General features: G+C 42.7%; 1 protein-coding gene across 2 annotated transcripts in view; it reads left to right on the plus strand.

The window, feature by feature from the left end:
* ptpn23a (protein tyrosine phosphatase, non-receptor type 23, a) overlaps nt 1-13,935 on the plus strand; it is a 117,426-nt gene that overhangs the window by 40,397 nt on the left and 63,094 nt on the right. For both annotated transcript variants that reach the window (XM_038808855.1, XM_038808854.1), the window contains exons 7-10: nt 1,892-1,972; nt 5,218-5,349; nt 6,406-6,453; nt 6,591-6,647. In XM_038808855.1, the coding sequence (XP_038664783.1) occupies nt 1,892-1,972; nt 5,218-5,349; nt 6,406-6,453; nt 6,591-6,647 (318 nt within the window). The remainder of the gene's footprint in view (nt 1-1,891; nt 1,973-5,217; nt 5,350-6,405; nt 6,454-6,590; nt 6,648-13,935) is intronic.

A 13,935-nucleotide genomic window follows, 5' to 3' on the forward strand; every position in this document is an offset into this window, starting at 1 on the left:
GGTGGTTAAGTCACTGAACCATCATGGTATATGTCTGGCTATTGAAGGAAATTATAAAGGAGAATTTATGTTATTGCACATGCCAGCACTGAGAAGGTGACGAAAGTGACCAACCCCATCAGCTGACTTTCGTTGAGGTGTTCCTGCAGCAATGACAATGTTAATGAGGCACAAGTTCAGGAGGAATTTGCACTTTGATTATTCAAGTTTTTTTATGAGGAAGCAGAAGGTATCCAAGTTCACCCTGGCCAAAGTGCATTAGCTGGCAAAATACCTCCATTTAGAAAAAGGAACTGGATTTTATTTTCAGTTTCTAGTTGGACATCTGGCCAGAATCTGAAAATAATTCAGCTCGTTGAATGGCATAATGCTGCATCTGATTTATTTAAAATTCTGTCTCATTAACAGAGCACAGTTTTTAAGTGTCTTTCATGCAGTCAAATGTCTTAAAGTTCTTTGTAGGGAGACTGCTGGCCACTAAACTGCAAGAGAGAGATTAGTTAATGTGATCATAAACAGCCAAAATGGTAAACTTTCAGAATGTCGATACAGATGCTGCAAACAAATTCTAGAATGCAGGGGCATAGTAGTTTGATGGCTATACCGGCAGTTGTGATGGTGAGAGACATTTGAGCCAGATCATGGAGAGTAAACCCTGTGCATGTGACAAAAGTAACTTGTAATTAAGCAATGTCTTCATGCCTAACAATGTCCCAAAGCAGATGAGTACAAACAAAAAATCACTGGAGAACTAGGAAATTTAAGAATGTAGGACCACCTGTGGTCTGGTGAAGGGCGTAGAAATGCACAAGAGGTCAAGAGTCTGAGCGGCGAGTAAGATAGTACCGCTGAGGAAAACTACACTATTTGGAGTGATGGAAACAAAATAATTATAGGTAAAAGGCATTGGGGGGCAAAGGTGGGTAATTTGTTATGCAAGCTATTTTAGTGATGGAGACCATACAGAATTGATCTTCAGCTGCATGTTGAATAGGAAACTGATGTTGCCATAGGGCTGGAGAAGCCTACAGAGTTAGACTCAAACAATGATAAAGAAGTGACCATCTTTCTTCAAAGATGTTACTGCTGAAACTCAGGCAACCAGTGAAGTTTGGCAGAGGGACTTCCCCTGTTGAAAGCCATTATATCGCTCTCTGCACAGAAGCACAGAACAGTACAGCACAGAACAGGCCCTTCGGCCCTCGATGTTGTGCCGAACAATGATCACCCTACTTAAACCCACGTAACCCGTATCCCAACAATCCCCCCATTAACCTTACACTACGGGCAATTTAGCATGGCCAATCCACCTAACCCGCACATCTTTGGACTGTGGGAGGAAACCGGAGCACCCGGAGGAAACCCACGCACACACGGGGAGGATGTGTAGACTCCACACAGACAGTGACCCAGCCGGGAATCGAACCTGGGACCCTGGAGCTGTGAAGCATTGATGCTAACCACCATGCTACCGTGAGGCCCCCTTTAGCGTGGCCAATCCACCTAACCTGCACATCTTTGGGTTGTGGGGGTGAAACCCACGCAGATACGGGGAGAATGTGCAAACTCCACATGGACAGTGACCCAGGACCAGGATTCGAACCCGGGTCCTCAGCGCCATAGGCAGCAATGCTAACCACTGTGCCACCATGCTGCCCTCTGGTATGGATGAAAATGGATTTATTGTGTTGATACCGTACATATTTAAGAGACATAGCATTAATTAAAGAAATCACCTCATCAACTGCATTCCCAAATGACAAATTGCAAAATGATTCTTGTTTTTAGTTATATTAATGGATTACTTCTTAATGGCTCATGTAATGGTTTATGTCAGAACAGATGCCACATTTTTTAATGATCACACTTGTCTGCTGTTTCATTACTTTAGGGACAAGCTCAGGAGTGTCTGCTGGAAAAATCCATGTTGGACAATCGAAAAAGTTTTCTAGTAGCAAGAATCAGTGCCCAGGTGTGTAACCATGTGCCTTAATATTGTATGTTTATTGGACTGAGTGTTGTTTCTTTATGAAAAATTTTGTGATCACTTCCGGAGGCGTCTATGAGGGAATAGGTCGCACATTTGGTGGCTTCCGCTTAGGTCGGACTTTTGGACCTTTTCCCCCGACTTTTTTTGCGCTTTTGAGTTTGGAACTGGAAAGCAATAGTACTCGTGCACAGAACCCATACAGAATTGTATGGATCTAAGAAGCCGGAGAGACCGTAAACAGCAGAAGTGGTTGAGTAAGGGTACAGTGGAAGCTGTGAGAGAGACCAGCATGACTGGTGTTCAGAGCAACGAGCCGACAGCCCAGCCCACAATGGAGCAGCTGCTGCAGACTATGCAGGAGGGCTTTTTGGCTCTGAAGCGAGAACTTGGAGCCGCTACAGAAGTCGATTGACTGGATGGAAAAAAGACTGGATGATCAGGCTGAGAAGCTCCAGCAGTTGGAGAAGTCCGTGGAGGAGCAGGCTGACTTTCAAACGGTAGCAGATGTGGAGATTCAGAGGCTGAGGGACCAGCAAAAAGTGCTTCTGGAAAGGCTGCAGGACCTGGACAACAGATCTCGCCGGCAGAACGTGAGAATCGTGGGCCTCCCGGAGGGGGCAGAGGGGCTAGACCAGGGGTGGGCAAACTACGGCCCGCGGGCCGCATGCGGCCCGCCAAAGGTATTTCTGCGGCCCACCAAGTCATTAAAAAAAAAAAAAAAAAAAATTTTTTTTTAAATTTTTTTTAATTTTTTTTTTTAAATTTTTTTTAAGGTTAATGCGGGGGGGCTGTTGGGTTACTTACTGGTATAGGGTGGATACGTTGAATTGAGTAGGGTGATCATTGCTTGGCACAACGTCGAGGGCCGAAGGGCCTGTTCTGTGCTGTTCTATGTTCTATATGAGGCGCCCAGAATCATAACCGGGTGAAGTAATTATTTTACTTAATATACTATGCGGCCCTTTGTGAATTGTGAATTTCTGAATGTGGCCCTTGCACGGAAAAGTTTGCCCACCCCTGGGCTAGACGCTGCCGTATATGTGGAAGGTATGTTTTGAGAAGTTGCTGGGGAATGAGGTGTTCCAGCACCCGCCGGTGGTGGACAGGGCACACCGAGGCAGCAGCGACGAGGGGGGGATGATGATGGAGGATGGCGTCTGGGCAGAAGCCCTGAGCAGAGTAAACACGACTGCAACATGCGCCAGACTCAGCCTGATCCAGTTTAAGGTCGTCCACCGGGCCCACATGACGGTGGACCGGTTGAGCGAATTCTTCGGGCTGGAGGACAAGTGTGCTAGATGCGCCGGAGGGCCGGCTAACCATGTACATATGTTCTGGTCGTGCCCTAAACCCGGGGGGTATTGGCAGGGATTCGCTGATGTCGTGTCCCGGGTATTGAAAACTGGGGTGGTAAAGAGCTCTGAGGTGGCAATCTTTGGGGGTTCGGGGGACCCGGGAGTCGAGGAAGAGAGAGAGGCCGACGTTCTGGCCTTTGCTTCCCTGGTAGCCCGGCGACGAATACTGTTAGCATGGAGGGACTCAAAGCCCCCGAGGGCTGAGGTATGGCTATCGGACATGGCGAGCTTTCTTGGCCTAGAGACGTCAAGTTCGCCTTGACAGGTTCGCTACCAGGGTTTGCCCGAAGGTGGCAACCATTTATTGACTTCTTCACAGAGGTGTAAGCGTCAGCAGGGGGGGGAGAATAGAGGAGGGGGATATTGAGGCAGGTCCCTGCGTCAACAGCCGTGGTTTGCACTATGTTTAATTTGTGTCTTGAGTTTTTTTTTGTACTGTACAATGTCACTGTTTCTATATGCCTAAAATACCTCAATAAAATTGTTTGTTTAAAAAAAAATGAATAAATTTTGTGATGAGGAACAATTTCTACATTATTCCAAGAACATAGAGTTAAAGAAATATTGGATACATAAAGCCCACTCCTGTAACCAAATTTGCTAATTTGGATTTCTTTCATCCCAACCAAACATCTTGTTACCTCTCAAATCTATTTGTTCATCTATCTCACAGCAGTTTTGACGGAACTTCTTTATTAAAGATGTTGATTGCCTAGAGATGAAGTTTTTCTGTTAATCTGTTCCACATCTCAGAGGGGTAGTGAAAAAAATCTTTTAATCTAGTTCCAAGGAGAGCTGTTCTTGACTCTTCCACTAAATTGTCAGTTTTCCCATCTTCTGATCCACAACCTTTCTTTTAACTATTGTGTTAAAAACTTACTCTACCGTTTCAGTTTGAGACTTGTGACTTTTGAAATTGTATTCTCAATTAAATTTCCGACTTCGACCTCAGTATTGTTCTTGTTGTAATGACCATGTTGTGTCACCGTTGTCTTTTTTCCAGTCACAATGAGTTCAGTAGACTGAGTACTAATAATAGAGATGCCTGCAATCTTTAACATCATCCTTTTAAAAATAAAAAAAATTTAGTGTATCCAGTTATAAATTTTTCCAATTAAGGGGCAATTTAGTGTAGCCAATCCACCTAGCCTGCACATCTTTGGGTTGTGGGAGTGAGACCTATGCAGACACGGTACATCATCCTTTTTATGGGAATGTGACCTATATGTTGTATCTTGATCAGACTGGTGCACTCCAGATATACTACATTTCTGGATTTGCCTTATTCACAATTATTTCAAATGATGTCTTGATAATACCTGGAGCAAGTAACTTCATTTTAATTCTGAAAAGACATGATGAGTAAGTGCCTTTGAATCTTCTCCAAAATTTCTCCCATCACCAGTTTCTTTAGTCTACAGCTTACTTTTAGTTTATTGAGTTAACAAGTACCTGCGGAGGCATGGTGGCGCAGTGGTTAGCACTGCTACCTCGCGGCGCCAAGGACCCCAGCTTCGATTCCAGCCCTGGGTCACCGTGTGAAGTTTGCACATTCACGTGTCTGCATGGCTCTCACCCCCCACAACCCAAAGATGTGCAGGGTAGGTGGATTGGCCACGCTAAATTGTCCTTTATTGAAACAAAAAAGAATTGGATACTTTATTTTTTTTAAAGAGTTTAAAAACTACCTTCAGAACAGTTTGGTCCAGACTTAAAGGAGGAAGGGAAAACTAACAAGTTTGGCTGCATGTACAAGTATTTGTTTTCATTCTTAGAAATTTCACTTGTTTTAAATTTGACAAGACAAGGAAAAGGTTGCATCTTGGTATTATACTGACTGGATGAGAGATTTATAGTTTGCATTGTTGCCAGGTGGTTGATTATTATAAAGAAGCGTGTCGTGCCCTGGAAAACTCAGAGACTGCTTCACTTATTGGGAAATTTCAGAAAGACTGGAAGAAGCTGGTGCAAATGAAGATTTATTACTATGCTGCAGTCGCACATGTAAGTAGAATCTTGTGGAAAATGTAAGACTCTGAATTTCTGGTGTTCTCCAAGAACACGCTTCCCTTTTCCTGTTCAATCCTCACCTCTGAGTTTTCTTCTATTTCATTCCAAAAGACCTGCTGCCTCTTGCACTTCAGTGAAGTACCAGTTTTTGAAGAGTACACCCAAGCAGTCAAAATGCGTTATTCTGTCATGAATGACATCTTGGCCTGAGCCAAATTGTGGATCAATGTAGGGGAATCTTTTTTGGTCTGTGTGGAATAACACAATTAGTGCTTTAACTACCGGACAATTGAACTCAAAAGGCACTGTTTTTGAATGAGTGTCTTCAAATTTCTGCAATATATATGTTGGAAGTAAAGAGAGAACTTCTGTGAAAGATAATTATACTAAATTCTTTTAAGCGATGTATGAAAATATGAGACTTGTCTCTGTATATCTATTCAACTGTCACGCTCCAACTTAGGACCAGAAGGTATTGTGTTCTTCACAGAATCAAAGAATTGTTAGATGCTGAAGGAGACCATTTGGCCCATCATGCCTGCACTGGCTCTCCAAATGAGTATTATGACTTGGTGACATTCCCCTGAATTTTCCCTGGACCCCTGCATAATGTTTCTGTTCAAGTAATCATCAAATGTCCTCTTGAATGTTTCAATTGAACTCTTCCAGGCACAAAGGAGGAATGAATTGGTACTTTTGGTGCCATTCTCTTACTTACTGAATTTTTCTGTCCTTTGTAACTCTAGCTGAATGTGTTTGTTTTGTATCTTTCCAAAGTCACAGTGTTTGCACGTGGCATTTCTGTTGAACTCCTGTACTGGCTATAGTAACTTAGATCTTGTGCAGTTGAAAGTTTTCTCTGGCAAAATGCACTTTGGCACCAAACCTGAAAGAAGTACCTGATTTAAAAAAAAACATCAGTGTCGTTGTCTAGCATTATAGTTTTTTCGCAGAAGTTCTGACAATTATTGTTTGTTTCTAGTTGCCAGAGCTTTCTAGCTCCACCTGGTAATTGCCAGTCTCAAGACTTTTCTTTATACTTTATTGCAGCTTCATATGGGTAAGCAATCGGAAGAACAACAGAAATATGGAGAAAGAGTGAGTAGAAAGTATTCTTCTTCATTATTTTCACCTTGAATTTGTGAAGTGAGCTTGTATTTGGGTTTAAATTAGTGTATTGTTTGTCTGTCTGGGCTGCGGTATGATAAAATCATGTGGATTTTCTATTATTGCAGCTTGCTTACTTTCAAAGTTCATTGGACAAGTTGAACGAAGCGATCAAGTATGCAAAGGTGAGTTTTGATTTATGCAGAATTTTTCCACTTTAGTGTAACATAAAGCAATTGAAGGATGTTTAAAAATCACATGTACAGATTATATAAAAGTATGAGTTAGTTCCCTGGCATCAGTTGTGGTGAAAAAGCTGGAATCTATTATGAAGGAAGACTTAACAATACACTTAGAAAAACATAGTACACTCAGACAAAGTCGACATGGTTTTACTTTATCCTTTTTAAGTACAATGAAGGGTTGTGACTCAAATGTTGTTTTCATCGGAACAGAAGAAATCAGAACAGGAGTAGCCCATTGCCCCCCACCCGAGCCTGCTTGCCTTCTTTGACCTCAGCTCACTTCCCCATCTGCTCTTGAAGTCCCATGATTCTCTTAGAGACCAAAAATCTGTCCATCTCCTACATTAAATAAACGTAATGAGCTATCATCCACAACTCTTTGGGATAGACAATTCCAAAGAATTACAATAGTGAAGAAATTTCTCCCCATCTCTGTCCTAAAATGATTGACTCTTACCCTGAGACTGTGTTCCAGGAAACGACCTCTGTGTCTCCCTGTCTTCAGAATCTTGTATTTTATATGTCCAATTTATTTAGCCTCTAATCCTTTCCTAGTAGGACAATCCTCTCATCCTGGAACCATATAATAAACCTTTGATGTACCACATCCAATGCCCATATCTTTCCTAAAATATGGTCTAAATAAAACCATGTACAATTATAACAAGACTTCTTTGTTTTTGCATTACAGTCCCCTTGCAATAAAGGCCAACATGCCACTTGCCTTCCTAATTGCTTACTGTACCTGTATGCTAAGTTTCTGTGTCCTTGTATAAGTACACTCAAGTTTCTCTGAATGATGTTGCGTATCTTTTAAAAATAAATTTGGTTTGTCTCCTCTTAGAATTATTAGGGTCAAAGTGAATTACCACATGCTTCCCCAAATTATCCTCCATCTGTCACCTTATTGCCCATTCATTTAACATGCCCATATCTCCTAGAATCCCTACAGCGCAGAAGAATGCCATTCGGTCCATTGAGTCTGCACAGAGCCTCTGAAAGACCACTCTACCTAGGCCCAAACTCTGTCCTACCCCGCAACTCAATCCTGAGGGGCAATTTAGCATGGCCAATCGATCTAACCAGCACGTCTTTGGATTGTCGGAGAAAACCGGAGCATCCGGAGGAAACCCACGCAGACGAGGAGAGACTGCAAACTCCACGCAGACAGTCACCCGAGTTCTGAATCAAACTCATGTCCCTGACGCTGTGAGGCAACAGTGTTAAACACTGTGCCACCGTGTCTCCATCATTGCAGCCCCTTTGCATCCTCCCATACGCTATGTCCTCACACAGCTTTGTATTGCCAGCAAACTGGCTACTCTTGGTCTGGTTGTCTTAAGCACACAATATATAGATTTTTAAACAGCTGAGGCCCCAGCTCTAATCTTGTGGAGCTCCACTAGTTACAACCTGCCAACTTGAAAATGTCCTCTTTATCTGCACTCTTTGCTTCCTGCCAAATAACCAAACCTCTGTCCATTCCAATGTGTTCCTCCAGTTTTATGAACCTTTACCTTGCTTATTAATCTTGTATGGCATGTTACTGAATACCTTTTAGAAATCCAAGTATACTATACTTATTGATTCTCTTTTACCTACCTACCAGTTACATCCTCAAAGAAACTCTGATAAATTTAGCAAACACAATTTCCCTTTCGTAAAACCATGTTGACTTTGTCTGAGTGTACTATGTTTTTCCAAGTGTATTGTTAAGTCTTCCTTAATAATAGATTCCAGCTTTTTCACCACAACTGATGTCAGGCTAACTGGCCTGTAGTTCCCTGTTCTCTCTTTCCTTCCTTTCTTGAGCAACAAAGTTATATTTGCTAACTTCTGACCAACTTGCACCATTCTAGAATAGGGAATGTAGGAAAATAACAACCAGTGCATCTACTATCTCTCAGCCAACTCCTTTAGAGCCTGAGGTTGCAGGTCATCAGAACCTGAGGATTTGTCAGCTTTCAGACCCTTGTGTTTCTCCACTACTTTTTCTCTGCTGATATTAATTACTTTACATTCCTCACTGTTATTAGCCCTTTAGCTACCAGCAATGTCTGATATGCAACAATGTCTTCAACTGTTTAACATCCCTCCCATTTCTTCATTCCCTTGATTTCGTCTGCTGTTGTCTTTAGCTATTCTACTACTGTGACCTATTCCTAGCTCATTTATGCCAATTATATTTTTTCCCATTTTAAAACTTATTGATCACCCTTTACTGTTTTCTAAAGCATTACCAATCCTCCAGTTTATTATTATTCTTTACAATATTATACGCCTCTTTTTCATTCTTACAATCCTAACTTCACAGTAAGCTTTGGATGGATCTTGTGGATTTTTTTTTATAATGGAATCTATTTTAGTTGAACGTTTTGTATTCTTTCTTTAAATGTTTCCTCTGGCCATTTACCGCCATTCATTGTAGTCTATTAACCAGGACACTCTCTCTCTCTCTCTCTCTCTCTCTCTAAGCTTAAAATTCTAGTTTGGAACTGGAGCCCCCCCGCCGAGGATCTTTTACTATGAGATTACTATTTAAACCTGTCTCATTATACAATGCTGGACCTAAGGTAGCGTTGTGCCTCGTTGGTTCCATGATATATTGTAGGAAAATGCCACAAAAGCTTTCTGCAAACTTACCTTCCAGACTAATTGCCAATTTCAGTTGTCCAGTCTATATGAAGACTGAAGTCTCCTCCAATTATTATATTGACTTTGATACAGTCTCCAATTATTTTTTGCTAAAAGCGCTGTCCAATGGTATGATTATTTCTGGGGTCTATAAACTACTGCCACCAGCATTTTCTGACTTTTTTTTTCCTAATCTCCACCCACATTGATGCGACCTCCTGATCTTGTGAGACAAGAGGCTGGATTCTTCGATTTTGAGACTTAGCACTGACACCGTTGTGAAAACTGTGGTCTTTTACGGCAGGACTACTGGCGTCAAAAGGCCACCGATTCCCTGTTTTGCTGGGGGCTAGCAGGGAGCCATCATAGAGCTCGCAGCTCTAGCTGCCAATACAGCCCCCAGCACTTCCGGTTCAGAAGCCACGCATGTGCAGGGCGGCGGCCTGCAGTGGCCGTGCCATGCTCCATGGCGGACTCAGCCCGTGAACCTGGACACCAAAGTAGTTCCCCGCATCAGCCACGCACTTGCCCCGGACCGCTTGCCCGCTGATCGGCCCTCCCCTGACTGTGGCAGCATCTGAGCTGAGTCCACAGCCGCCACACGAGGATCCCGGACGGTGTGAGCACACGTAAGCCACAACGTTGGGAATTCGGCTGGTTTGCAACAGAGCATCGCAGGGCAGGCTTCAGGCAATGGCCTGACGCTGTAGATACTCGGTGCATGCTGATTTTCAGCGGGCAGAGAATTGAAAAACTGGCGCCGCTCCCAATTTTGGGGCCAAAACGGATTTTCCGCCCGTCGCCGAACACGATTTCGATGTCGGGGAGCGGAGAATCCAGCCCAAGATCTTTTTCACCAAGTCCTTATGTTCTTTATTATCTGGGACAACTGAATCCTTCCTCTGTGCCCCATATGGCCCTCTCCACCTCTGCAACTTGTCATGTCCCTCCTCTTCACTTCTTCAGATCTCTGGAGTTGTTGTATTGTCCTGTTGTCACCTGTGTGAACATAGCCAATGCAACTACAGCAATGGTTCTTCTGCCCGCCTCCATATTCAAATCTTTCTATATTGTAACAACTGCTTCCTCATATGATTCCAGTAAACCTTCACTGTCCTTCTCCCATGGCTCTTACTGCCCTTTCTATAATGGGCTACCCAGAAAGACATACGAAACTCCAAATCTGCCATAACATTTGTTCTTTTCAAAGTCAGCTGATGACTTTTATATTTATCTTCTACCATAGGCGAAATATAGAATCCTGCTTACCTTTTTAAAATGCCTTTTGTGCCTGTGATTTTACCTTCTGAAGATCTATGCATCTGCACCGCTAAATTTATGACCTTCTGTCCACCATGGTAACTCAACTATTCAAGATTTATCTATCATTGTTTTCTCTTCCAAAATACTATTTCTCTGTATTGAGCAGCATCCCAATCTGCATACTTCCTTGTTAATTTCAATTCCTTAAAATTTGATACCAACATATTTCTTGATTGCACCCAGTTCACATACTTAGGGCATGCTGCTGCTCACATCCTACTGGCCTGAAAAACCTACATATGCTCCAGTTACCTTGATTATACATACTATCTTTTGTTTCCCAATTATTTTCTTTTTGTCTTCTGATTAACAATGTTTTTAAAAATAAATTTTGTGTACCCAATTCATTTATTTCCAATTAAGGGGCAATTTAACGTGTTCAATCCACCTACCTTGCACATCTTTAGGTTGTGGGGGCGAAACCCATACAAACACGGGGAGAATGTGCAAACTCCACACAGACCGTGACCCAGATCTGGGATCGAACCTGGGACCTCGGCGCCGTGAGGCAACAGGGTTAACCCACTGCGTCACCGTGCTGCCCCTTCTGATTAATAATAATGATCTTTATTAGTGTCACAAGTAGGCTTACATTAACACTTCAATGAAGCCACTGTGAAATTCCCATAGTCGCCACATTCCGGTGCCTGTTCAGGTACACGGAGGGAGAATTCAGAATGTCCAATTCAGCTAACAAGCACGTCTTAAGGGAATTGTGGGAGGAAACCGGACCACCCGGAGAAAACCCACGCAGACACTGGGAGAACGTGCAGACTCCGCACAGACAGTGACCCTCTGGATTCAAACCCGGGACCCTGGCTCTGTGAAGCAACAGTGCTAACCACTGCTACCATGCCGCCCTAATTTCAGAAGATATCGGAGCAGAATTGGGCCATTCGGCCCATCGGGTCTGCTCTGCCATTTTATGATGGCTGATATATTCGTCATCTGCTACCTGCAATGTTACAGACCAAGAGCTGGATTGTGGAATCAGCCAGAGCATCTCCTCCCTAGAACACATGACCAAGGAGTGGGAGTGGCAATTTAGCCTCCTGAGCCTAACACCCTCAATGTGATCATGGCTGATCCCATCCTGGCCTATACTCCACTGTCCTACCCCTTCTCCATAACCCTTCAACCCATTAACAATTAAAAATCTATCTAACATCTTAAATTTACTCACTGTCCCTGCATCCACCACACTCTGGGAGAGCGAATTCCACAGATTCACAACCCTTTGGGAGAAGTAATTTTTCCTCAAATCTGTTTTAAATTTGCTACCTCTTATTCTAAGATTATGAACTCTCGTTTTAGAATGCCCCACAAGAGGAAGCATCAGCTCCACGTCACTTTATCCATACCTTTTAGCATCTTTTACACCTCAATTACATCTCCCGTCATTCTTCTAAACTCTAGAGAGTATAGGCCTAAGCTGTTCAATCTCTCCAAACCATCCAACTAATTATCTGTTCATCATTCGGAAATTGTAACAGTGGGTTTTGACAGGCCACCTGATGGTATGAATTATCGGGCTTAGCTCAATTTTCTTTTTCATCGTGCATTCTTTCTTGCCCTGAATTAAGTCGTAGAGAGGACAATTGCTTCCATTTCTCTGGCTAAGGTTAAATGACTGAATATGTTTGATTTTCCTTTGAAACAGAAAGTCAAACACTTAGGCCTTTAAACGTAGCTTCTAATTAATCAGAAGATTAAAAAAATAAACAAATCTGCTCCCAAGTGTATTGATCATGTAATCAGGTTATGGGGTTTGTCGTGCTGCATTAGACAAATTATACTTGGAGAAGTTTATAGGGGAATAGAGAATGATTTATTTGTTATATTTCCTCTTCTGTGTAAACACTGGATGTACTCCGAGATTAATATTTTTTGTTTTGGTAAGTGTTACTATTTTTGTTCCTGAGGACATGGTTTCACTGCAAGTTAAGAGAAACAAAATATCCATTTTTATAAATCATGTAATATTTGATGTCATTGTACATCTTTAAACCTCTAACTGAAGCAAGATTGAACTGGCCTCTTGCAGTACTTAAAAATAGCATCGACTGAAGCATTGAGTTTGGATTATTTGTCAAGCACAAGGAATTTGTCCATTGCAGTCTGGGAAAGGGAAATACATAGGCTTATTTTTAGTTCAGACTTGAATCGCAGAAATCAGGAAGTGTGACTTCATTAGAGGATTCGTCATTGCTGGAAGGACTTCTGGGCAGAGTAGTGAATGAGAAAACTTGGATTCATTAAAGGAAGAGCTAGATATTGTGATGGTCAGGAAGCAGGTCCCTGTTTATTTTTGATAATGCAAGGTAGGATGCATTGGAAACCCACGATGATGTCACCTAACCTGTCCATATCTCTTGCAGTTCACCACAGATTACCTTTCTACGTAGCCTTGTAACGTCAAAATTAGGCCCATTACTATCTGTCTCTCAACTAAGCCATCAGTGAGGCACCAGCGCTGATCCTTTGGACACTCCACAAGTCACAGCGTATCAACTTCAAAATGCCCTGCTTATGCCCACTCTGCTTCCTGTCTATTAACTGATCCGGTATCAATGTTAATGTATTACCGTCAACTGTCTGCACGTCCTCCCCGTGTGTGCGTGGGTTTCCTCCGGGTGCTCCAGTTTCCTCCCACAGTCCAAAGATGTGCGGGTTAGGTGGATTGGCCATGCTAAATTGCCCGTAGTGTCCTAAAAAGTAAGGTTATGGGGGGGGGGGGGGGGGGGGGGGGGGGGGGGGGGTTGGGTTACGGGTATAGGGTTGATACGTGGGTTTGAGTAGGGTGATCATTGCTCGGCACAACATCGAGGGCCGAAGGGCCTGTTCTGTGCTGTACTGTTCTATGTTCTATGTATGAGTCCTTGTCTTGCCTAACCTTTTGTTTGGCACCTTATTGAAAGCCTTTTGGAAATCCAGGTTTACCTACCCAACATTTACATCTTCAAGAAACTCTTACACATTTGTCAAATGGAATTTCCTGTTTCACTTCACTTCTCTGCATTAAATAACTCTTTACGTGAAACAATAGTAATAAAACTAAGGCGCTAATCCAAATACACTAGGGATACTCAAACCATTTCTGGACAGCTGGTGTACTTCTACTTTATGGAAGGTTGGATGATGTGGAAGAGCAGAGCAATTTTTATTTCCAGTTTCTGACAAAACAAGGCTTATAGCATCCTTGGGTTTATAAGTAGAGGCATAGCGTATAAAAGCAAAGAAGTGATTCTACACCTCCACAAATCATTGGTCA

This window comes from Scyliorhinus canicula, chromosome 10 (assembly GCF_902713615.1).
Source record: "Scyliorhinus canicula chromosome 10, sScyCan1.1, whole genome shotgun sequence".
In the NCBI taxonomy this organism is placed as follows: domain Eukaryota; kingdom Metazoa; phylum Chordata; class Chondrichthyes; order Carcharhiniformes; family Scyliorhinidae; genus Scyliorhinus; species Scyliorhinus canicula.